The sequence below is a fragment of the Cryphonectria parasitica genome (genome assembly GCF_011745365.1).
Source record: "Cryphonectria parasitica EP155 unplaced genomic scaffold M406scaffold_4, whole genome shotgun sequence".
NCBI classification, from domain to species: domain Eukaryota; kingdom Fungi; phylum Ascomycota; class Sordariomycetes; order Diaporthales; family Cryphonectriaceae; genus Cryphonectria; species Cryphonectria parasitica.
In genome coordinates this window covers 308,283-333,611 of record NW_024468912.1, presented here as the reverse complement: position 1 = coordinate 333,611, position 25,329 = coordinate 308,283, and the positions used below count along the sequence as shown (strand labels likewise).

Sequence of the window (25,329 nt, the reverse complement as noted above, 5' to 3'; positions counted from 1 at the left end):
TCCACTCCGATCACTCTGCCACGCACAAGAGGGACCGCGCTGCGAGGTTGCCGCGTACTGAGTATCGAGAGAAGGTTTGGATATATCCGCTGACAATCTGCTGTGGCCTGTCGACATCATAGCGGCAGATCTTTTATTCTTCTACTTCTTTCTTTTCCTCTGCATTCTCTTCATCGGGTTTGTTTTTGTGTTTTCTTTTTCATTTCCTCTTGGCTTGCAACTTTTATGCTGCATGCCTAAGCTGGGCTGATTTCTTTTCTTCTTCTTCTCTTCGACTTGCCTTTCCCTTTTCGTTCTTGCTGTATGCTGGCATATCCATTTCCTACATACTCGCCTTTTAGTCACCACCTACGCTTGCCAAAACATTTTAGATCTTCCCTGGGCTCGCAACTGCCCTGATTATTCACCTTTTACTGTTTTTCAGAGATTCACTACAATACATTAGTGGTTCTTTCCCAGGAGTCGCTGCTGGATACACACTTCCGACTCCCCCTTCCACACAGGCCAAGATATCTGTTTGATCAACATGTCTCTCCATCCTTCAGCTGCCGAGCACCCCTATGCTGCTCGAAGACAGACCAGGATGGCTTCCAAACGCATCACAATGTGGCCATCTCCCTTCGGACAAGAAGAACAACAAGAAGCAGCCGTCCCCTCCTGGCCCGGTCAGCGGAACACCAAGCGATGGACCAGCACCTTCGACTCCGAAGCACGAGCCTCTCGCATGAGCTTCTACGTCGGCAACTCTCTCCTTCCTCAGCCACCTGCCGTGCCGGACCAGTGGGCTGGCCAGGTCGGAGCCTACAACCGCAAGTCGAGATACCAGCCGCGGGCAACATGGATGAGAGGTATCGCAAGGGATGGCGATGAAGACACGGTGCCCATCTGGGAGGGCAATTTTGATGTCGAGAAGCGGCAGTCCTTTGTCTCACGCGCGTCTGGTGCCTCGAACCGCTCATGGTATCAAGACAGCTTGGATGATGAGAAGTTTGCTGTTCCCAAGATCAGAGATCCCCTTACTGAGGAGCAGCTCGCAAAGGCTGACCCTGCCGGTGGTCTGGTCACGACGGATGTGTTGACCTATCCTTTCCCTGGCGATGGAACTGAAGAAGAACCCTATATGGTCTCGTGGATGGACAACGACCCGGCCAATCCGCTTTGCTTTGACAAGGGCAGGAAGTGGCTAAACGCCATGATTCTAGCCATTGCTGTCTGGACCGTCTCGATTGCCTCGTCTGGATTCTCACAAGGTCAGTAGTCCTCAGCCCATCATCTATTTGAAAGCCAGTCATGAACAGATCATCATGTCTAACTTTCTGGTCTAGGAAATACGGACATTGAGACGGAATTTGACGTGGATGGCACTATTGCTCTCATGGTCACGTCGGCTTTTGTTCTTGGTTTCGCTGCCGGCGCCTTGGTCTTGTCACCCATGAGTGAGGTCTTTGGTCGAAAGAGTCTTTACCTCTACACATACGCCGCGTTTGTGGTACTCTCAGGCGTCATTGGCCTGGTTCACTCAATCGAGTTGGTCATCTTCCTTCGTTTCCTTGGTGGCCTCGCCGGCTCTTTTACTCAAGCTGTTGCGCCAGCCGTTATTGCCGATATGTTCGCGACGAACGAGCGAGGTTTCGTGTTGGCCTTCTTCACACTGGCTGGTCTCATGGGCCAGATGCTCGGCCCAATCTTCTGCGGCTTTCTCGACGCTGCCTTTGGTTGGCGCTCTCTTGCTGTCTTCATTGCTTGCCTGGCGGCTCCGACTTGGATCGCCATGATGTGCACTTTCCCGGAGACGTATGCTCCAGCCCTCCTCCGCCAGAGAGCGGCCAAGATGGAGGCCATACTGGGCAAGCCCCACCTGGTCGACGGAGTGGGAGAGGAGAAGACGGTTGCAAGCCAACTGAAGGTCGGCGCCATCCGACCATTCCTTCTCCTCTTCCTGGAGCCTATTGTCGCTCTTCTTACATTGTTTCTTTCCGTGGTTCAGGGAACCATGTTCCTTTTGTTCGCTGCTTATCCCATCGTCTTCCAGCAAACCCGCGGCTGGCACCAGGGCGTGGCCTCGTTGCCCTTCTTGGCCGTGGCCCTGGGTATCGTGATTGCTCTTTTCTACTCTGCGCTCTTTGACCAGAAGCGCTATGCCAAGGTCGTGGACAAGAACCAGGGCAGAGCTCCCCCCGAGGCTCGTCTTCCTCCCGCCATGCTAGGCGCCATCTGTCTGCCAGTCGGCCTCTTCTGGTTTGCCTGGACCAACAGCCCCTCCACTTTCTGGCTCATCTCTGTCAGTGCGGGCGTCTTTATTGGTTTTGGTATGGTTCTGCTGTACATGAGCTTAACCAACTACATTGTCGACGCCTACCTGGGCTATGCTGCCTCTGCGCTGGCTGCCACCACTGTCGTCCGGTCTGGTGCCGCTGCCGCCTTCCCTCTTTTCACAAGCACGATGTACGACCAACTCGGCATCCACTGGGCCAGCTCTGTGCCTGGCTTCATGTCAGTCATCTTCGTGCCCGCCCTGCTTGCTTTCTACAAGTGGGGTCATATCATCCGCAGCAAGACAAGGTTTGCTGCCGAGGCCGCACGCTTGGCTGAAGCCATGTCTGGCGGAAAGTAATTCAAACAGATCTTGTGAGATCTGAACAATGCATATTTCATATAGATCACTGTGTGCGTCTTGACTGGAGGAAGTTGAAGACGACATGAAGAGGAAGGGGGGGGGGGGTTGAAGAAGGAGAGGAGGTGTTATGATACCATGTTAATACCAATCAAGCCAAATCAAAATAGACATGAAAATATTAGAAGAAAAATCATAACACTATCTTGATATAATCCCAAGCCCTTAAAGGCTATCTGGGTTTGTCCTAAAAATTGAGTGTGTCTGCTGCATGATATATGGTCTCAACAGCGTTTCTACTTGCGATATTGCGCATATAGTACTAAGCCTTGTCTGCTTGTGCAAGGTAACCATTGATACATAGACTGAGATGTCCTGAAAGCGTTATATAGATTCCTTATCATGAGTAAATAAATTACAAAGGGAAGGTGAAAAAGCCAGAAGTCCCTTAAAATGTGGTTGTTTTCTTGGACTACGGTTTGAGGATGCATATTTTTCTTACTCTATGAATGCAAACGGAAGCAACGTCAAACCAACATAGAATACTAAACAATTACTTCTGGGAAAGAAGGCCACTATGTAGCAGTGTTTAACAGTCTCAAAGAGTAGAACCCATCAATTAATTCATCTCTTCTCTATCTATCTATCTATGCGCACACGTTCACTCTTCCTGTTTCTATCGTCTCCATGGGCTATCAAAGAGGTTTCCTTACATTCTGTCATTGTCCGGGCTGGCTCACATAGTTTGGCCAGAGTAGGTACGTACGCACATAGATGAGTTGACGGTCACCTTCTTGGCTTGATGATCCCAAGCTCACTGTTTCATCCTCCTTCTCCTCCTCGCGTTTTACAAGACACAAGAAGGGACCAGATTTTCTGATGTCGAGTGGCATGTCTCAGTAAGGCCATGATTCGCGTATGACCAATTGAGAGAGGGTGATACAGCCACTACCTCTCATTGTACGTCTTGGTCTGTGGAGAGTGTCACACCGTCCCTCGATCGTTGATCGGCCGTAGTTCCCTCCGCCTTCCACCCCCCCCCCCTCTTTCTTCTCTCTCCATTCCGAGCCTTGTCCACAAGCTACTTTCCTCCAATCTTGTCAGCAGCCGGAACTCCCCCCCCCCCCTCATCAAGTACACAGGTGAGGAATAATCCCGCAACGATATAATCCGAAGGCTGTCGCCAGATGTACACAAGGAGGCGCATGCTAGGGTTTGTGCTCAAGCCACACACACGCACACGCACGCACGCACTTGTACCGGCAGCCTGACCCGAATGGTGGATTGGCTGTTTTGTTATGTCGTGTCTACGATGTATGTATGGGTGGGCGCTTTCCGCACATCCATAATTCCAAATATAGAATGATAGGCCAGGGGAACAGAAGAGAAGGGGCCGGAGGGGTGGGTGCGTGCTGCAGCTGTTATTGGGTGATGGTGAGCTGCCATTTTCTTACTTGTGTGCGCCTCGGGACTTGGGCTTGTGGTGCACACTACATGTCAGTTGATTTGACGCTGTTAGGCCATAAATCCACCTATTCGTAGCCTTGGACGAGGAGGACGGGGAAAGGAGGAGGTGCGGCCCTTTACCGCGCCACCAAGCCACCTTGCCTCGACTTAATGCAACAGGGAACCAAATGACAACACACACAGTGCACGTCGTTCGTTTTCTCTGCTTTTCTCTTGTCCCTCCCATCCCTCTGCCCTGCACTGCCCCGCCCTTCGCTTTGTATCCCCCTTCCAGACCATCTGGCCGCCTTGTCTGTCCTCTTCTCTCACCGTCCTAGAAGCGGATACCGGTCTTGGTGCTCAAGCCACAGGCTGTCATCCTTGGGCGGAATGGGAGGATACATGCATACCGGCCTTAGCCTTATTACCTCGTCCGCCTGTGAGTGTGACTTACTACTTGCCTGGTCAAACACACACTCACATCCCACTCCTTTGTCCGTATCTTCTCTCGCTTACCGGCCACGGGGTTTTCTGAGCGCCAATCATTGACGGGACACGGCAGCGAGACCGAAGGATCTCCATGATATTCCATCAACCATAACCCAGCGGATACTGACAGTGTCGATCGATAGTGGAAGTCTCTAAGTAGCAGACACTGTATCTCATCTACATCTCTCTCTTTCTCTAGGGGCTATGGCTGCCAGCGGTCGTATTCTTGATGGCGACGAGGCCAGGGGGAAGGGGGAAAGAAAACACCTGGGAATGGTGGTGGGGAAAAGGCTCGTGATGAGACCGCCACAGCGGCATGCTGCAGCCAACCAGCCATCTAAGCAGCCAGACAAGCCAGGAACCAGGGAGCCCAAGCCTTTCTGCCCCTCTTCTTCCTAACCCCTCTCTCTCACGCATACATTTCCGTCATGGGACGTGGGACGACTTCATGCCGATCCCGTCCCAGCATACTTCTTCTCCTGCGGCCTTCCTCGAACTTCTAGGATCAGTCTTGCTCGAGAGGCCCAGTAAAGCGTCGCCCGCGGTGCATCAGTCCGAAGGAAAAGTGTGTTGGTCAACGAGCACACGTGCCCTCTCTTCCAAGCCCATGGCCCGCGGAAAAGAAGCATCCTGGGCAACCTCCATTGGCTTGCAGATAAGGTGATTTGCAAAACGAAGAAGCGTTATTCGTCGGCGGAGGAGAACTTCCTATCAGGCTGCTTGCCGCCATCATCCTCCTTTGCCTTCCCCCCACACCTGCCGCTGTCGTCTTGAATCATGAAATAACGGCCAGGTGCAGAGAGACATGGCGCTTCTCACAGGGTCTCCTCCTCCTCGTCATGACTACACCTCTATCGGACCATTATCAGAAAGGGAAAAGAAGAAAAAAAAGAGGGTGCCGGGGGCATATACGTCTCGAGTCGAACGAGTGATGATGCCATACTTGCATCAGCGCACATACACACACTCTCGCACACACACACGCGCATACACACATACCTACAAGACAGCAATTTTTTGCTTGCGTGGCTCGCCTAGTAGCCTTGCGAATGGCACCACCCTCCTCGTCCTGTCGTCTGCATGATTCACAAATACTTACTCTGCCAACCAACTGCCTGCAGCACACACACCACATGACCGACTACTATATGCAGGCAGACATAATGAAAGAGACCAAGACAACCGCTCCAGGACATGCCAACTCGCTTAGGACCATCCTTCCTTCTTGTGGCTACCCGAAAGTTCGCACACATACACGCTTCTCTTCTCTGCTCTTATGCTAAAACCCCCTCAACGTTTCTCAGCGCCACCTGTTTCAACAGCCGCACTAATTGCCACGGTAGGTAGACTGTCAACAATTGGCCATCAGCGAGTATCTCCCCGTCCACTGCCTGATCAGGTCAAAAGTGACTACAGGTAGTTTGGTCTCGAACCCTGCCTGGACAAGGAAAGAACATGGGGAAAGTGAAGAGGCGAGGCTGGGAGAGAGACAAAGAATGACAATGGCGGTCAATGCAATGGCAATACTGTAGCTCTAGCTTGGACGAGGTTGGACGTCCAGAGTTGAGGAAGGGAAATAACGTAGACTACTGACGATGACATTGGTGACGAGAGGTCGAGTCGAGAGTAATCTTGTGTGTAGTCTCCGAACACAAGGTGTGGCTCGTAGCAAAGAGGGCGGGAAGAGAAAGAGAAGAAAAAAAGGCAGCTACTAAGGTGGGATCGTCCCGGATCGTCCGCCGGTCCCACAGCACCATGCATCCACGCATCTGGTGTAGCACAATGTATGTGTGTGTGTACACCCATCCCACACACTAACGGGCTTCCTGTAAGAGCAGAAATGAAGGAAAAAGAGAGGGAGAAAGACAGGCAGAGACAGAGAGGAGGGTCCAATGAGTGTGAGAGGGAAAAGCATGCATATTGCCTCTACCGGGCTTCAAACTCCCCTTTCCCTCCTTCATCCTTGCCCTCCTGTTGTGCTGGTTCTCTCATAGTGTTCTGTGGTTCGTGAGGATACAAACCATGTCTCACCAGCCGGTTGGAATCTGCAGTGTAGCCTCGACACAGCGCCACTTACTACTACTTACTACCACTACTACTAAGTGTGCGCGGGGCTTCTGACACACAAGACATAGTATATACAAGGAATGATAGTATAGGTACAAAATGTGAGACCTCGGATTGTGCCGATGATCCTCCGTTTCGTCCTGTGATTTGAGTGCACGTGGGATGATTGGAGAACGATCATGGGACGATGCACTACTTCTTTTTTTCTTTCTTCTCTTTCTGTCTTTCTCTCTTCTTATTCCTGGGGCGCTCGTGGCGGGCTCTGCGGGTTAACTATGTCTCTCGCCTTGGCCCTTGAGTTACCAGCCTGATACCGCCCACTCCAAGCCAATGGCTCCTCCAACCCCGCTTGCTCGTGCTTCCCCCAGATTCACTTTTTCCCCGCACCCAGCTGCTTCCTTGGTACTCCATGCTATGCTGTGTGTGTGGATCTTCCATCCTGTCCTAGCGCAATCCTTTTCCCCCCTCCAGTGTGCCTGGTGAACGCCTCGCATGACCAAAGACCAAAAAAAAAAAAAAGGAAAGAAAACGTAGGATGATGAGCAGAAATGCTGTCCATATGTTACCCTCGAGCGAATAGATACATGGATATTTGATCGTAAACATTGATAGGTAAGGTCTAAAAAATAGACAGTTATGTATTAGATGTTTAGGAAAGAGAAGAAGGGTGGTAGGGGAGCTTGAATGAATGGCCGTCCCTGGTTGATTTTTGCTGCCTTTGCTGTGTGACCAACAAAGATTCAGGTCAGGACAACCCCTGGGAACAAAGAAGAAGCAAAAGAAAAAAAAAAAAAAAAAAAAAAAAAAAAAAGAGGAGAAGAAACAACGCTCGGCATGCCGTGCGGGATGAAATAAAATCATGAATGAGCGTCTTGAAGTTTGTTGGGTATAATCGCGTATTGAGGCGGTCGACAACTCGCGTAAAAATGAAGCGAGAAACTGGATATCAGGCGTACACAAGCAGGGAGAAACGCCAAGGATGCATAGTCGTGTCCGTCGTTACGTGTCGTGAAGTTGTTGTTGTTGATAGTCGCGGTGTTTTTTTCTTTCTTTTATTGTTGAGGCTGGAATTGAAGGTCTTCTCATTTCCTCAGCCCAACCTTTCCAGCCAGGTTCTTCCAGAACTTCTTGGCGCTGGTCTCACTGTCAGAGCCTGAGTCTCTGGCCATGACGGCGTCACGGACCATGGGCCCTACAATGTCCTCATCCCCTAGGTCGGGAAATTTGCCCTCGGTGTCGAGCATGCTGGGGATGGTCACAGTAGCCGGGGTGTCATCCTGGAGCCTGTCCCACCTGAGCTGTTCTAGAGTGCCCAGGTTCAGGGCTGCGACGCGCGCAATCAGCGCATCATGGGCGCTTTTCCAGTCCCGCTCCGTCTCTGCCCATTTGGCCTCAGTGAGAGCGTACGTCTTGGATGTGGTTCCATAGTGCTCGCCGGTGCGGACAATGTGCTTGGTGTAATTGACGCGAGCCAGGTCCCAGTCGGCGCGCAGAGTGCGCAGGGTATCCAGATCAGTAGCATCCGGCTGATAGGGCCTGGGGAGAATGGTGTAGTTGGCATGTCCGAGACGGTCCGACCAGGCATCGTGCTGCTCCAGAAGGTTGGGAATGGTGACCACGATCTCGCTGGTGGCCACGACGGGTGTGGACAGGCTCGTCATGAGTGGGGGCCGGAAAGACGATATGGAAGGCTTCGAGCTAAGCGGAGGCGTCGCATACACAGGGGAGGGCTGGAGATCCGGGCTGTGCTGTGCCGGAGCGACGGTTGGAGACTGGAGGGGAGACGGCTGTTGCGAGTGGTTGGCCGAGGAGGTGGAGGGCGGCTCAGTAAGGAGAGGAGGCAGAAGGGGCGTGGTGGCAAGGCCGCGCTCCCGTTCAATGCTCTCACGGACGTCAGAGCGGCCGATGTCAATGGCCACGGCGCTGGCGATGCTATCGGTACTCTCGTAGTCGTAGAAGGATAGAGCTGGCGTGGGCGGCAGCGGAGGCTCGTTGGCACGTTCGTATAACTTGCGGCTGGGGGCCGACAAGGACGAAGACCGGCTCGTGGAGGTGGCGCGAGACAGGGCAGGAGGTAGATCAAGGGACGGCTCGGAGACCGCAGTGAATGCCCGATTCCTACGCTTCACGGATCTCCACCGGCTCAAGGTTGGGAAGCGCGTGCCAATTCGCATGGTGAGACCGTTCAGTGGGGACTCGACACCACTGCGCTGCTTGGACAGGTATGGACCGGCGTCTGCGTCGCCGTCGCTCAAGAATCCCATGTCGTAGTCTAGAAAATTCAAATCATTGTCTGCCGAGCGCGTCCAGTCTGCGCTGTGAACCATCATGTCTGCGCTCTGGTGCACACATGGCGAGTCGCCTGTTTACGCGGAGACGAGGTCAGTTACACAAACACAAGAGTAGAGAAGGAGGAGGGGTGAGAGGGCGTAGTGTAGTGGGGTGCAGGGTGTTTTGAAGCATACACAAACAGTCGTAGAGACTCTCGAGCTGTCGGTCTGTCAACCTGGACACTGCCGACTCGTCATCGTCGTCGCGCTCAAGGGGCTCCTCCTCCTGGACATCGGGCAGCTGGCGCTTGTTGCCGCCGGTGGTGGCGGGGCTTGCAGTGACAGCATTCTGTGGTTGCTGCTGGATGGTAGGCGAGACAGGGCTGTCGGAACACGCTGAGAAGGACTGCTGAAGGTCGAGGGAGGAGGCGGAGCTGGCATATCGCAGGTGGGAGCCACCGTGGTGAGAGAAGGTGGGCGTGAGGGGGGTAGCCAGGTCGGAGGACGACGAGTTTAGGACGGGATCGACGAAGACGAAGGCGTCACCGGCGCTGTTGGTGGGCATATGTTGTGGACGGTGCTGGCCATGCTGATCATGGTCTTGGCCCTGAGGTTGGTGCTGGTGCTGGTGGTGCTGGTGCTGGTGGTGCTGGTGCTGGTGCGGCTGTCCAATCCATAGTCCACCTTCTTTAGGTATTATTGCGGCTGCCGCCGCCGCCTCTGCTGTCGAGAGCGATATTTCTTGGGGACGTATTCTTGCGGTGGAAGACATGGTGCCGCCTTTTGTCCGTTCCTCGATCACACAACAACCTCGTCTTCCCCTTTCGCGCGCGCCACACTCTCTCACTCCGCGAGGAGAGCTTGGACAGGGATGAAGGGCACCGTTCGATCGTCGCTGAGCGTGGATGTAGAAGGGATTGTGTTCTGGTGTGGTATGGCTGTGATAAGGTATGGTCTGGCGCCGTCGTGGTGGTCTCTGGTTGTTGCTGGAAGAAGCCAGTGCTCAGTGGTAGTAGCAGGTAGCAGTAGGTGACGGGGTGGGTGTTGGATGACTCTAGTAGTGGTGTTGTTGTGTCTGTCGCGTGGTGGGCAGCTTTGGGGTTTTGTTGCTGCTGTTGGATGGATGGCGTGGTGGTGGTAGGGGGGGGGTTCGAAAGAGTACTGTGTACGGGCAGCCAGTTGATGGCCCGACCCAGAGAGAGACAACAAGTGTCGGTCCTGGCAAAAATTCAACAGGGACCAGGTAGGCTCTTTCTGGTTGGCTGGGAAGAGGTGTGGGGGTGACAGGGATTGGGGCGCGACGTAGTGACCTTGTGAAGTTCCAGGGGTCCCAGGTTTTTTTTGGGGGGGGGGGGGGGAGCTGGAAACTGGGAAGTGGGCGGCAGAAGGAGAAGAAGACGAGAACCGTTTGGAGTAACTGGCTTTCTGGGGCTGGTCTGTTCGGGTTGGTGGTGGTGGTGGGGTCAATGCGATGGCTGGTGCACTGAGCCGGCACATCATACAAGAGACGGCCAGTGGGAAAAGAGGCCATGGCTCAGTGTGGTGGTGCAGCGAGGGGGGGAGGGTGGGTTAGTGCACCGTAGGTAGTCGTGCTGTGCACTAGCTGCAGAACTGCGATAGGTCCGGGGCGTACAGACCTGCAGCCGCTGTGGGTGGAAAATTGAAAGAAAAAAAAGGAAAAAAACAGGAAAAAATTTCCCACACGTAGCAGAGAACGTACTATGTCAAATCGCAGTGTCGTTTGTAAGGGGGGTTGGGGGAAAAGGGCGACGCGCTGAGGCCCCTCTAAACCCTGCAAGAGCCTGTGCTGTGCTGCAAAAAGAAAGCCTGTCTGCTTCAGGGCCTGTCAGTCTAGATTGGGCGCTACCGTGTACAGTGCAAATCAACCGGAGTCATTCACAGTGCACGAGAGCAGGAGTAGCAGCCCCGTAAGGTCGGGTGAAGAGAAGCCAGGCGGGTACCGTCCACACATACTGTGTGTAAGGCCGCAAGCCGCTGCTATGATCAGCGGCCTTTCTGTTTTCCGGGGCTTGTGCAGGAAGACAAGGATTGATTCGTGATGACGATATCGCGAGGTGAGAATACGACGGTACGTACCTCTTGCTTCTTCTCGTCGCCGCCGTGTGATTTCTAGAAAAATACAACAGATGCGAGAGAGATTGGGAGTAGCTTGGGGGGGGGGGGGGTTGAGGCGGGACCAGCATGCATGCGCTGCGCTGACCATGACGATAAAGCTCGGAATAGGATAGAACAGAATCTCACTGCTTAGTAGTGATTCCTCCCGTTCTATGTAAAGTACTTGAGTATGTGCCATAGTGCTACTACACAGTAGTCCACAGTAAGTCGATGCAAGGCAAGCACACTGCCGGGTGCCAATCTCTCCCCTCGCTCTCCCTCGCTCGCGTGTCTTTCTCTCCTGCTCTTTCATAAACTACTTGAGTACTCTTACTTTACTATGACTTTTACTATATACTGCTGCTACATCGTATCATGTATTAGAATTGCATTCCCTTTTTTTCAAAGGAGGTTCTATGGTGCTAGAGTCAGGTTCGAATGCTGTGGTCGCCCACCCCCTCCCGCCCCGTCTTCAGCTGATACTACTACAATAATCCATCGCATCTACTATGTGCACACTACAGTAGACAAGTTGTTTGTTCTATCATAGTCTACAAAAATGAGTCGGAACACGGGAGAAACCTCCAGATCAAGGCTAGCGACCCCTCACCACCGGCAGCCAACCCCCTCTTCTCCCCCAGAAGCTCTTGTCAGCCTATGGAGATGTCGTAATAGCGGCCCGGATGACCAGACACGGCAGGCGGGTTGACGTTGAGCACCGCTGACAGGTTGACAGATGGACAGCACACACACGTCGTTGTCAATTCTGTCAACTGGACCTGGACAATTGATCCATTAGGCACGAGGACGATAATGCGCCCCGTGCCAATACTACGTATACAACACAGCGCTACCCTACCAGCCAACCCACCATCACTGCAGCAGGTGCGCGCCTGTATGTGCACGAGAGGACCTCCCCCCCCCCCCCATGCCTGATTCTCCACCTCCTGCAACCTCGGCTGCGACCGCTGCCACGTGAAGTCTCCCGAATGGGAATCCGTACAGCAGAATGGGAACCCAACATGGGGGCAAAGATGTCCACGACTGGCCATCGATAAAGGCTTTTCTGAGTTGCATGCATGTGCAAGTGCAGGGTGGATGGAATAGGTGGCACGCGATAGTTGGCTGTTGGACCACCCATCAACACAAGACTATGGTCAATATCGTGTCGCAATCATGGCAGCGGATGTTACCCATCCACAGAGATGGAATCCCGTCTCGCGTTCAGAACTATCGTAGAGCGGGAGGACAACCGTGTGTTTGTGATCGTTGAAGGTGTGCTTACGTTAGTCATCACAGTCAAACAGACAGTCAAATAGATACACACAGAGAGTTGGGGAGGGGGGGGGAGTTCCTAATTGGATGGATGAATTATTCGGGATGGGAGGAATGTCGTGCTTGGACAGGGTTGGTCGTTCTTTCCTTGATGCCCGTCAGGAACCCCCGACAAAAGAGAGAGAGAGAGAGAGAGAGAAGGAGAGAAGGACAAAAACGGAGCTAGCACCAAGGACGTCTAGCCAGATTTCCCCAAGTGCCCAGTAGACCCGGCCAAAGTCTCTAGGACCCGTAGGCTCGTCCACCACCGACAAGGCTAAGGTGATTCTGGAACACAAGTCCACGGCGGACAATTTTTTTCTTTTGATTCTTCCTCCCTCTACTATTGTTAACCGCGTTGCAAACTATGCTGGCTGTTGACGTTTGACGCTACTGCTGCAGCGTCTCTGGGCCACCCGCGGGCTTAAGTCGGAGACCGTTTCCCACAGCAGGAGGAGGTGAAGCCAAGGACCGGCGTTTCGCCCTATCCTGCTATGCTGCCGTGCTCCTCTTTGTCTGTCCATCCATCAACCGGCCGCCGACGGGCCGCGACCACGTTTTGGCCGCGGGTGCCTGAGTCTCTACGTGTATGTGGGCGCTTCGACTCGCGCCATTTTAGCGCTGCAAAATGCTCTCGTTGATGGCAAAACAAATGGCCGCGACTGGATGAAAATGCCTCAACGAAGTCCCAGTCAGTCAAGTCATTTAGACAGACAAGCAACGCAAGGCAGGTGTCAAGTTGTCACTTAGTCAAACTGTGAAATGACTCGATCTTTTGCTGTCGTATTCAACCTCAAACCCCCTTTTGAGCCTCGCATCCAGCTATCGTATGAAAGAAAGGGAAGGGAAGAGGGGGGGAAAAAAAGTTGACGCGCGATCACGATCCACAGCTCAAGGATGCTCGGTTGCTTGGTGGGATACCCAAGTGGCTGGGGCTCGGGCTGAAAGCTGACCCTCGCAGTCAAGATGCCTGTATCGGGCTTTCAGCCCTGGAAAGGCGACAGAGAGAGAGAGAGAAAGAGAGAGAGAGAGAGAGAGAGAGAGCGCGGGCACAAAGCCTTGCTGATCCTGTGTACCCGAGCGTATGGGTGCTGCCCTGACATGGTGCCCAGAAAGGGCAGCGGGAGGTGGATCAATTGTGTCAACTGTGGGCTCGCTGGGTAAAGATCTTCTTGGTCTGGACTCCGACCAGCGCTCCGGGTTGCGGGCCTCTCTTGACCTGGTACCTTGTCGACCCACATGCCCCGAAGTTCTTTGTCTGTCTGTCTCTCTCTCTGACTCTTTTCAGTCCATCGTCTTTCTCTTCACCCCCACGGGGTCCCTTGTTGGTGTTGCCATCTGGCATGGTCCTTCGAGACCGGCGGTTTTGATTTCTACAAAGTTCTACCAGATCGATCATGATCTGACCTCCTCTGTACTCATTACTCGGGCTTGGCTGCTTGTCTCATGGGCGCTATGATGTGTGACGAGCGCCATGATCTCCCAGAGCCAACATCATCCCGGGAGGAGAGAGCCTCAAGGTGCTGATCCTTCCAAAGCAAAAGAGAGAGAGAGACTCTCGTTGTCTGTTCGCCACATCGCTCAGGCTTTGAATCCCGGAACAATAACTGCTTGACGACGGTCAGACGCGCTGACGCAGGTCCCTTGGTGTTTCTTTACTATTATGATGAGTAAAGAGGCGTTCAGCCCCCCCCCCCCACTTCTCTTCTTGCTGGGGCCGTGAGCATAGCGACCACGCCTTATGGCCGAGCTGTGATTGAAGGATCCCGCTGTGAACAGTCTGAGCGTCTCTTCGGTATTCTTCCCCTCCCTACCTTTTCTCTTCATTGCAGCTACGCAGCCCAACCATGCCATCGCATATCGCCTTCCACAGCAGCACAGATGCATGTCGAGCCAGCCATGGGTTGAAAAAATCACTATGGTACTGTGCCTGATAGTAACAAAGTTCTGAGGCTCTAAGCTACCTTACTACAACGGTACATAGTGTCCTAGGATCGTCAGGGCAAAGGCCTGGGGGGTCCAGCTTGCCTGTCGTCATCGCATCGCGGGACCGCTGATGTGCGTGGGCCAACTCCAGGGGGGTATTGTTGTGTGGGTGGACACACTGCCGGACCTGGACGCAAGGTGCCACTCTAGTTTTGCTGTCACAAGGAAGAAAGAAAGAAAAAAAAAGAAGAAATTTCTTTCGCTGTTTTCGCACCGTTTCAAGAGCTCTCGCTCCGAAAATAGCAATCCATGACATGATGCTTTTGAACGGAAAACCTCCCCGTCGCCACTTTTACCAGCTTGTTCGAACGCATACAGATCTGTCTTATGTGCTCCTCCCCCCCTCTTCGTTCTCTCTTAGCTGCAGGCTGCAAAGAGGCCATGGAAAGAATTTTCTCTTCTCAATCCATTCCAGTTGTGCTCTGCTATCTTCCATAAACAACCACTCTGGTATAAAAAAACCTTCTCTTTCTCTCTGTATATTTTTTCTCTCTCTCTGGGTGTGTGCCAAGGCCACCACCTCAATCATCTCTGCCGTGGTTCAAAACAAACAACAAATACATTGTTGTCCCGTAGTGTGTCTTACTGTCTAAAGTCTGATATCATCTTGCTCCATTGCCCTTGTGCTGATCCCGTTCCCACTCCCGTTCCGGTACCGATGGCCCGCCCCGGCCGTCTGACCAATTTTCTTCTCGTCCTAGAGAGCATTGCTAGGTACCAGTCTATGCTCCTTTTGCCCGTCTCGCCTGTGACTGAGCTCGACGCGAATCCTCTCCCTCGGAGGTATGGTGGTTATACCATATTCGTCTCGTAAACAATCGGTAGGACTATCCACCCATCACCTACCATTTCGCTATACAGGAGAAGCTTGAGCGACCTCGTACGGCTTTTCCCTTGACGTAAAGGTCTTCTTGCCTCCCTGCCCTGGTATGGAACTAGCCCACAATCTATGTGGTAACCTCCCTTGCCACGCAGAAACGAACTGTGGTCTAGGCCCCTCTCTCATCAGACACTGCCACGATAGTTCTGGATAGGGAAGAAGAAAATGCATTCCTGTTTTATCAATGGATGGCCGAGTAAACTACGCAAAGACGGCAACAGCCTTTTGGCATTGCCAATTGTAACCCTCAAGGTTCTAGATTTGGGAAATCCCTCTCAATAGATTGGACACCTATTGATGGGTTGTCATACCCCAAGAATAAAGGCTCAACAATCCAAATAGTCTATTTCCCTATGTCTACTCATCATTTCCCATGGCCTATTGCCCATTTGGGCCCGGGATCCTCGGATCTGCAGAACCCCAACCCCTACGTTCACATAGTCCACACTCGGGTTATGAAGAGCGTGTGGACCGGTCAGAGGTGAGCTTTGAACTTACTCCTCTGGGCCATACACCCACACCACATGCAAGCAAAAAATATCTGCTGCAGTAAGACCCAGCAACACACGCACCGTGGACGGAGCATCGAAAGAAAACAGAAAGAAATCCCTCTGCTCTGCCCCAGCAGTGGATGCTTTCCAAGCCGAGGTGCCCACTGGCTTACCTATCAAATACTACCCCTCCACCTCATTGAGGCGTTGTGCCTGCGCATCAGCGGCGTCTCTTCCTTTGCCTCCTCTCTTTCTTTCTCCTTCCCTTGCTCCGTCGCCTCCTTCGCGCTTGATAGTTTTTAACTGCACATAGGCCAAGAAGCGTCTGGCCTGCCCCACTCCGAGAGTAAGCAGCAAGCCTGCTACAGGCAGAAAATGATGATTTCTACTAAGTTGGGTTGTGTTGTCCCTTGCATTAGCCCCGGCCGGCCCCTGGTGTGATGGAGGGTTGTGGCCCAATGTGATTCGTCACCACATACTCAATGAGAGCAAGTACTTGAGCTTGAAAGAGGGAGGGAGACTGGAAGAAAGAGAGAGAGAGAGAGAGAGAGAGAGAGAGAAAGAAGCTTGGAAGAAGCTCGGGATGTGGAATAGCACGCAGGGGAAAGATGTCTCCCCCCCCCCCCAACACGCGCGCACCCACGCACTCACGCACACCTCTTTCCACGGGAACCTGCTTCGTTGTAGGCTTACTTGGAGGGTCTGATATGTGCCATGGCATGGAGTATTAGCAGCAACCACTACATGACCGGTGTGGATAGGTAAGTCTTGTAATGATATGAATGCATACATGAATGTGGGTGGCTGAGTAAATGGGTGTGTAACTGCAACCGCGCTCGCGACCATCTTGTCAACGCCCCAACTCCCGCAACGCGTTGGCGTGCTTGATGATGAAGCCAGCCCAGCATCATATGCACGGCACGACAATAGCCTTTCCGGGCCTGCCATGAATTTCAAAAAACTGTTGTCGGTGTCCCTGAGAGCTGCATATCACTTAATCATCGTGGCCCCAGTCCAGAGACCGCTCCCAACGACGGGGGAAATTGCTGACAACTGGATTAGTATTTCGTGGGGGAGGTTCGTTTCTTTGGATATCGAATCGGGTGGTTTCTGTACATTTCTTGGCCGGATGTTCGTCGTGCCTTGACTTTTTGGAGACTCAGTTGCAGTTGCGCTCAACAAAAAAGGACAGGCTCACCCCCCTCAACATGGATCTGCGATTGATCCCTGCCTGGCTGCATGACAAATGCAGAGACGTGTGAATGAGCAGCGGTGTAGGTGCTGCCCTGCATAGTTCTAGTCTCCCACCGCCAGAGTCCAACATAGCCATGTCGATATCATCCAATAGGCACCCTTTTCTTGATGTTCATCGACGCAGCGGTAGCCTCTGGGCAGCAACGATTGTACAAGCCAAAGGATTGGGTTTGAGAGCTGCCACATCCGGGCCTGTGTTTGCGAATGTGCAAGCGCCCGTCAAGGTAGCGAAATTACGTGGCTCAAGTGGTTGCTGTAGAATAGTAGAATGTGGGAATTCAAAGTTGGCGCTCGGGGAACCTACCCTCCAATAATGTCCGAGGTGTGCCTAACGATGATCGTGCTGTCATTCTCGTCATGAGTGGCGAGGCATGCCCACCCTAGCCTTAGATTGTGACTTCGAGTCGCTATGGTCTGTCCTCTGGGTTGGGGCGTGTGCATTTCCCACTCTGTGAAGTTGCTCGACCGGTAATGTGTGTTTCCTGTGTGCAGAGGTGTGCTGCTGTTGAGGGTCGATGGCGAGAGGACCAGGACTAGGCGACATAAGGCGTTCATGATAACTTCAAAATGCTGTCAAACAAGAGAAGCGTCACACAGACGAAGCCCCGTTGGTATGATGGTCACTTTTCCGCATTGGCTATATAATCCAATGGTGCAGATAGGCGTTACCCTCCCAATGCCGTGTTGTTCGAGACAGAATTGTCTAGTTTAATCATTCAGAAAATCGCTGCAATACCAGTAAGTCTTTTGAGAAGGGAGTTGGGGGGCGGCTTGAGAGGGGAAACAAAAACAACAAAACATGAACCCGAAAAGTTACTGTACAATGTTGTCTCCTAAAAACGTAGAGATAAAGCATATTAAGTGAACACCATGAAACGAAGAATACTCTTCTTCGTTATGAAGGCAGGAAATATAACATAGTCGATGACGAGACACGATTCATTTTTTTGCTGTTATTTTGAGTCAAAGCTATATGGGGTACGTTGTCTCGTTCATTCGAGTCGTTGGATGGCGAGCCCCTTGCGATATGGTCGTGGGGCTCTCCTTTCTTTCAGAAGCAGCAGCTTGAGCACCACCACCACCATCAGCAAGCTGTCCCTGGAGGATGCCGTTGTCACGCAAGGCACTATTGCGGCTGCTGCCTCTGTTCCGGGCTGTACCATGCTCACGAGGATGTCTCAATTCCTGCAGTGCGATCCCTCCGCTCACATGTCTGATCCCGTCCGCCCAGCTTCCCCTGTCGCCAAATCGCCGTCCCAGCTCGCCCGTGCTCAAGTTCCAATCCTGTGCCGACGCCGGCGCCGGCGGCGGTGGTGGTGGCGGCGATGTCATCAACTCTCGTTCGACTGGTCTCCGCTGCCATCTCTTCGGTACAAATGTTCGGTAGATGGTATCGCGGAAGTGTTTGGTTGTGCCGAATGTGAAGAGGGCGAGCAGACTCGCAAAGGCGCTTGGGATGAAGAGGGCAAAGATTGATTTAGCGTGTGAAGTGCTCAGGTCTGGGAGCAGGCGAGCAGCCTCTGCGTCTATGCTCTTTTGACCTGTGATCTGGATAATTACAGTGTCCAGTTCAAAGACGCTATGTGATGGCTGTGTCAGTATTATGAGGGAAGGGACAGCAGTCTTCTGAGAAGAAGAGAGAGAGAAGAAAAGGGAAACCAACCACATGAAGACAAAGGCTACCGAGAACCGTGTCAGGAGCCAGTTGTCATATATGCCTCTGGTGTTTGTTGGTGAAGGCATCGCTCCGACTGGCACGTCGTCATCGAGCCTGAAGCTCCGCCATGTCGTACGCCCGTCGACATACGTTGCGACCTCCCATGATTTGAGTTCCCTCCGTATTTTGATGTACTTTACCAGTATCGCTAAAAGACCAGCGGCGCCGCCTGCGACGAATCCGAAAACTGGAACAATCAATGCACCAAATTAGATAAGGTTCCAGAGGAGAGGGGGGGGGGGCGCGGGGAGAAGTGTGATTCTTCATCAGAATTCACAACATGAGAAGTAATCAATAGCTCTTACATAGAACGTCGAGTAGGAAAAAGAATAAAGCCTCTGATTGCTGTACTGCATCAAGATGGCACAGAATCATGAAGATGATAGGAAGAATGACTGGTAAGAGGAAGAATCCATCAGCATCATAATAGCATAGAGATCTTTGTGAACATATTCAACCAGATACCCTTCGTTGGGACAGACCGCTGCCCCATAGTAGAGATTGAGATGCTCACTCACTTGATATCACTTTGCCAAAACGATTGACCATGACCCAGTTCGCCCTGTTGGACAAGTCATACACTGCTTGTGTCAAAGACAGAGCCCTAAGAGAATGGTCAGAGAAAGGTGTTCACCTCGAAGGTTTGATTAAAAGATGGCAACGTACCAGAAGCAACCCAGTCCAGCCGCAATAGTCTCGCTGCAATATCCTACAGACGCGGTGAGCAAACGTGTGACCTTGCTGCCCCCTTTTAATTATCCATCCACAACATCGAGGGCTACGTTCAGAAGCATGAACAGTAAGATGAAGAGACTGACTGATAGACCACAGGTAAAGATCCAGCCCTGTGTACCCATTGCTGGCGATAAGCATCGGATTGCCCTCAGTCGCTTTGATGTTCAAGAACCTGGCGGTCATCACATCCCTCCAGTATCTGTGCCGTCATTGCGTTGAGTTAGTAATCAACATGTAGACGATGGAGGAAGGAAAAGCAAATCAATTTCTTGTTGTTGGTGGCCAACTGACAGATGATCATTAATCTGTTGTGCGATATTGGCACAGACACAGAAGAGCGTGGCAATACATATCAGACCAATGTCTGTTGTTTTGATAATGAATAAGTAATTAGCAAACTGCGAGTCGGTGACCAGATCTGGGAATTGACCAGGGGAGCCTTTGCGCTCTGTTGCATCAGAGGTGGGTGGGTGTATAGGAATTCTCCGGGAGGGTAAGTGAGGGAGAAAATGTGTGTGAAGAGGGGGGGGAATGGTTGTTTTACGCACGACTAAATGTCTGTCGACTTGTCCAGAGCAACCATAGCATGAGAATGTTGCAGAAGAGACATAAGAAAGAGTAGACCAAGATGGCCACGGCGGCGCCTCTTGCTCCCTCCGGCAGTTGCGCCATGCCCGGCGACCACGGCCACTTGTGACGGTGCCGCGACGACTGCGACCCTCACCAGAGACCAGAATCGAAGAGAACTGATCGCATGAAGAAGAGATCACCCCATGAGGAAGAGTAGAAAAGAAAAAACCACCTCTACGACGGGTTTCATAACAAGGGGAAAAAAAGAGACGTCAACTCGTCGTCGTCGTCGAGCGCGGGGGTTCCAAAGTCCTTGAAGGATTCGCAGGAAAAGGTGGATCCGCGAAATCTCGCTCTAAATAGTGGCGCACAAATCGATGGCGTAGCGCGGGCAACCCAAGGAACACCCCACGGCCATCCACGCATGGGGACATACAAGGGGAATCGGAGGAAGAGGGAAGCTCGTGGGTATCATCAGGGTTGGTGTCTTTCCCATGTCCTACGCCTGTCTGACGGCAGTTCAGTCGCTCGTCAGGGCCTTTGGCTGGCTCAGGTCAAGCATGAATCGAACAAGGGGGGTTCACCTGCCTTAAAGAGTAGTAACCAGTCACCACCTGGGCAGGTCTTTATGCACGTATTCGCAAGACAACCAAAGCTCATATACCCTTCTTCCCGGGGTATATCCCACTTAACCCGTGCTCGTCAGCGTAGGGTGTGCCCCCCAAAGCCCGGCTGTTTCGTGATTCGGCTTGTTCCGCAGGTCCCAGGAGTGTTATCTTGCATTGGGGGCCCGCTGATACCCTCCTTGCGGGTACCGTAATGCTTTCACACAGCGGTGGCGCGAATCTAGGCTTCGGCTTTTGCAGGCTATTGTCAAGGATGAGGATGTATTGAAATAACTTAAGTAGCTTGTGGGTCTTGTCTCTCTTGGTAAGGCCCTTCTCTCAGCGCGTGCATCTTTGAAAACCGCCCAACCCGGGGAACCCAAGGGAAACCCTTGGACATGTTGCAAAGCAAACCTCCAACTTAAAACATGCCCGTGTCTGGTTCTACACGTGCATTGGGTTTCTACTGAGTTCTTACCTTACTGCTCAGCGGGACAGCATCACGACACTGCTAAGTCTACCGTTTGGACGAAAGATTGAGCCATCAAAGAATTACGGGGAGACCTCTGACGGCATGATCCGTGTTCATCTGGTACCTAGTAAACACAAGCCCCCCTTGCTACTGATTTTCCAGCGCTCAGATGCAAGTTAGGAGACATCTCTAGTCTCGACGGAGAACCCGAAGGAACCAGGTGGTGTTTAATTATACCACGCTCTGCGGCACAGGAGGTGGCAATCAGTTCGAAATGTTCAAGTATGGAACACGAGCTCCACGAGATGGATTCCCGATGATGGGATCGACGAAAAGAGGATCTTCGACATTGATGACATACTAGTGTTGGCAGTTTCCACAGGAGAAAGGGCGCTGTCAATAAAGGAGCTGACCCCAAGCATCGCGACAATAATAGAATCGAAGCCAAGGATCTCGAGATTATCTCAAACACGAGCACATGCCAACAACAGAAACTTCTTCTTGAACGCACTTCCCCGGCAAATGCTCAAAGCATATGACAAAATGTAAGATTCAAATCGGAAAGCACCGAGGACTTTCTTGTCTCTCTTGCTTCTTAGTTGTAACGGCGTCCTGTAAAGCCAGGAAGAATCTCTTGTCCGTCAGTTTCAGCATAGCTCTTAACCTTGCCCTGCTGCCATTTTTGTTTGAGATTCGTGAATTCTGTACAAAAGTCAGTTAGTTAGCTGATGATTTCTCCTCGCAACAACAGAAACTATTTTTTCTCTTCTCTCTTTCTTCCTTTTTCCTTCTTCCATGCTTCTATCTTCTTCGAATAGAAAAGGGGATATGAAATCCTTACCTCCCATGGTGGGCACTCTGTGCCCGCCCTTCTCAAACTCGTTCTGTGTGAAACCTTCCCTCTTCAACCGCGGTGAGTCAATTGTGCTGAGCACCAGGTCATTCTGGGGCCTGGCAAAGTAGAGCAGGCCCAGACGGTCCACGTGGCGCTGGTCCTTGGGGGGAAGTGACACGCGGTGGATGGTCGATTTGATATAGCCGCCCGTGAGGAAGCTCAGTGCGTCACACGTGTTCACGGTAAGGCTACCGTCGAGAGGCTTGGCCCACTTCCACTGGCCCGTCTTGTGGTCCTTGATCTGAAGGGCTGCCACGGGCTGTCGGAACAGCAGAGTGATGGTTCCCAGGTCCGTGTGGCCCGGCGACCAAAGGCCATCCGAGAGCTTGGAGATCTCGTCCTCGGAGAACTTGCTGTACTTCATGTACCGCAGGTGAGACTCGTCGTGCACATCCCACCGGTGGACTTTGGTGAAGAAATCAGGTGGAAGCTCAAGGGCCAGTGCGATCAAGGTGTTGAGAGGGTCCAGGACCTTGTCATGGAGTTCCTGTAATTTTCATACACTGATTATCAGAGACCGAAAACTTCTCATAAGACCCCGCCTTGTTAAATTTGGAGAAAGGCCTTCGTACCTTTGCGAAAGCTTCGATCTCCTCCAGGTTGTCCTTCAATAGTTGAGGAATTGGCTGGGTAATGTGGCCATCCTTAGCTGTGGTTAGGCGAAGGATTATCCTCGTTAGTAAAACTGCGTCGGACATGGTTCGATATAAGATCGTTGAAATTACTCACTGGCCATATTCCACACCTCCGTCTTGTCATAGATACCACCGCTCAGCAGGCGTCGGCCGCCAGGCCTGTAGCCATTGTAATCACCAGAGTCGAGGTCAGGCTGATACTTCTTCTTCTCCTCAAGAGGCAGGTTGTAGAATGCGTTGCCGAGGGCAAACTGCCTGTCGACCTTCTCTTGAGGAATGCCAAAGTTGGTCACATAGAAGAAACCTTTGGTGCGGATTGCCTCGATGAGCTGCTCAGCCAGCTCCGCCGTGCCTTCGGGAGTACCATATTTGGAGAGATCAATGTTGGGAACTGCTATAGCATCAGAAAGGTTGCACTCGAGACTCCCTGATCAACACAATTCATTGGATAGACTGACGATCGGCCCAATCAAGATCCTCCTTTGTCTCGGGCACATACGAGTACTGGGAGATTTCTGTAGAGTGCGGCATTGTGATATGAATTGTCAGTTGGTATTTTGTGAATATTCTTGACGGCTTTGAAGAGAATCAAGCTGTGCCGGAATCGTTGTCGTCTCGGCAAGTCTCTCTGGTCGAGACAAGTGGGCTATATATTTAAAGTGAGCAGCAAACGATGACCAAGCTGATAACCAACTCCTCGTAACCCCTCACGAGCCGGCCACACCATCAAAGATCCGGGTCCGTTTCAATGCCCACTTTGCCCCGGATGTCGGGGATTTTGACCTATTAGTCGACAAGGCGGCTATTTGGCGTGATTGCATCGCAGATGGCGTAACGTTGACGTGCTAATGAGATTATAAAGCTCTCCTCCTGTTTCGCCAAAACATAGGCAGGGCCCGCAAAAAGATATCAAGTGCGTGTCGCAGAATCCATGCGAGATCCGATCTCGCGACTGCATCCGCTTGTCGTTTCTTTGGGACAGCATGTGCCATACAATGTTCACAGTTTCTGCATCATTCGGCAGAAATATGACTTGTTCGACGCATGGCTATTTTTGAAACAAGCATATTTGCCTGTCATATAGTCAGTCTACTTCCAACTGGGTAGCTATAAATCAATTGATGGTTTTCTGATCCACAGAGGTGATAGACAACATTGAAATCATTTGATTTATTTTCGCTTCAGTGTCAACATGATGTCTAGTAATTATTGGAAATTTTCTGAATGCCCCAACGAGGATGACGCGAGATGACGACATCAGGCAGTCAGACTCTTTCAGACGTGAAGTGTTTATCTGTAAAGCATCAATTACCTCAAGCAGTGTAACTGATTACTCCGGGCATAATTCTGAGGCCATGTATGCCCGTCAATACACTAGGCATCTAACATATTCCCATGTTGTTTCCGGTGTTGAGAGTTCACGATTGCAGCTTTGGGGAAAATATTAATCCCCTGGCATACGCAGGTGCATCTGAAGCCAAATAAATACACATGAAACTATGTTGGCATTTGCTTGCGTTCAAACCTTTTCTGAGCAGATCATGCTTGATTTTTCATGCAAATATTTCTACTTAGAATGTCCAGGGATTCCCAAGAAAGCATGCCGGAGCATCAATCCAACGCCGCTGGGATACAGAAGGCCAAACAAGCACAATCATAACGGTAGATGAAATTCCTTTTTGGAAGCTTTTCAATGCTTGCCATTGTGTACTCGGTACTGTCATGAATGTGAGGAACAGCAATTCGGAAAATGGACATTGTTACCAATGACCGTTTTGATATTCTGGTATTGCCCCAGACAGTTTGCATGAAGAATGACGATGCACATCACGGAACCTGTCAAGCACGTTGTTCATTTGGGAGCTCACTCCTTTTCAGAGAGTTAGGATCTAGGTCCGGTCAATTTTGTGGCTCAGTGGAAGGTGGTCAAAGAACTTGCGGGAAGGACCTGGCTCATGGCGGCAACAATTTGCTGTGAGGAAGACGGAGTATCCGTGGAAGAATAGATCAATTAGCGTATGCCATTTACGCAGAAATATGTGTCTTGTACTGTGTTCTCATCATGTAAAGAATGGTTGGTGAGAAGGGTTGCTGACGAAAAGAAAAGCGTGACTGGGTAAGTACTGTTTGCTGCAGTCGTCCAAACGAAAACTTTTCTCCTAGTGGACCGGGTGCTGAAGAAGGTTTCTCGGTTCCGTCATGTGACCGTAAAAGAGAAGAAGGATGACATCGTCCTGCTAGTTCTGCAGTATATACAGGGTCTCTTCTGGATCCTGAGGTTGAGATTAACTTATTAGACGACTTTCACATGACTGTGCTGTGCTGCTGCATCATGCTTTTCCCATTCTCCGCTATTAATCCTAGCCACATGCAAATCAATTAAGGTTGCGGAACGATCTGGTCCCATCTAGGTAGCTTTCGAGGTACCGTTGATTGATTACATACCACTGTAAGGTCTGTTGTGAGCATTGATGTGGCAGTGGACCCTATACGGCCTTATGAGCTAAAGCCATCACGTAGTATTGCTATCATTCGAAGCGCACTGACCTACCTGAAGATAATCGTACTGGATGCTGGTGAGCAAAGGCAAAAGGCGGTGGGTGGGTGAGATTTGACAGATAAAGGAAATTGTCTTGTTTCAAGTTTAATGCATGTCTAATGCTCCAAGTAAAAAAACTCGACCTCTTCATACTAAGAACTTAGTATGGCTCTCGTATAAAAGTAGTCAGTTAATTAGCGTCTCGTTTGTGTATACAGGTGGCCTGGCTTGATGC

At 51.6% G+C, this 25,329-nt stretch overlaps 4 protein-coding genes across 4 annotated transcripts; 1 reads left to right on the top strand and 3 right to left on the bottom strand.

The window, feature by feature from the left end:
• Positions 1 to 1,132: 1,132 nt before the first annotated feature.
• On the top strand, positions 1,133 to 2,614 carry M406DRAFT_338820 (MFS general substrate transporter; the record flags this gene model as incomplete). Its single annotated transcript, XM_040921390.1, has 2 exons — positions 1,133 to 1,250; positions 1,326 to 2,614. 2 exons carry the CDS (start codon positions 1,133 to 1,135, stop codon positions 2,612 to 2,614), a joined length of 1,407 nt encoding a protein of 468 aa, XP_040776299.1.
• A 5,084-nt stretch (positions 2,615 to 7,698) lies between these two features.
• On the bottom strand, positions 7,699 to 8,943 carry M406DRAFT_256466 (uncharacterized protein; the record flags this gene model as incomplete). The annotated part of the gene is made up of 1 exon (XM_040917104.1): positions 7,699 to 8,943. One exon carries the CDS (start codon positions 8,941 to 8,943, stop codon positions 7,699 to 7,701), a length of 1,245 nt encoding a protein of 414 aa, XP_040776298.1.
• Positions 8,944 to 17,895: 8,952 nt separating this feature from the next.
• M406DRAFT_329250 (uncharacterized protein) lies at positions 17,896 to 20,050 on the bottom strand (the record flags this gene model as incomplete). Its single annotated transcript, XM_040920409.1, has 8 exons — positions 17,896 to 18,505; positions 18,734 to 18,830; positions 18,949 to 19,038; positions 19,162 to 19,205; positions 19,310 to 19,352; positions 19,462 to 19,577; positions 19,670 to 19,742; positions 19,927 to 20,050. 8 exons carry the CDS (start codon positions 20,048 to 20,050, stop codon positions 17,896 to 17,898), a joined length of 1,197 nt encoding a protein of 398 aa, XP_040776297.1.
• A 1,570-nt stretch (positions 20,051 to 21,620) lies between these two features.
• On the bottom strand, positions 21,621 to 23,086 carry M406DRAFT_338818 (Clavaminate synthase-like protein; the record flags this gene model as incomplete). The annotated part of the gene is made up of 5 exons (XM_040921389.1): positions 21,621 to 21,727; positions 21,867 to 22,407; positions 22,493 to 22,569; positions 22,650 to 22,949; positions 23,014 to 23,086. 5 exons carry the CDS (start codon positions 23,084 to 23,086, stop codon positions 21,621 to 21,623), a joined length of 1,098 nt encoding a protein of 365 aa, XP_040776296.1.
• Positions 23,087 to 25,329: the final 2,243 nt, after the last annotated feature.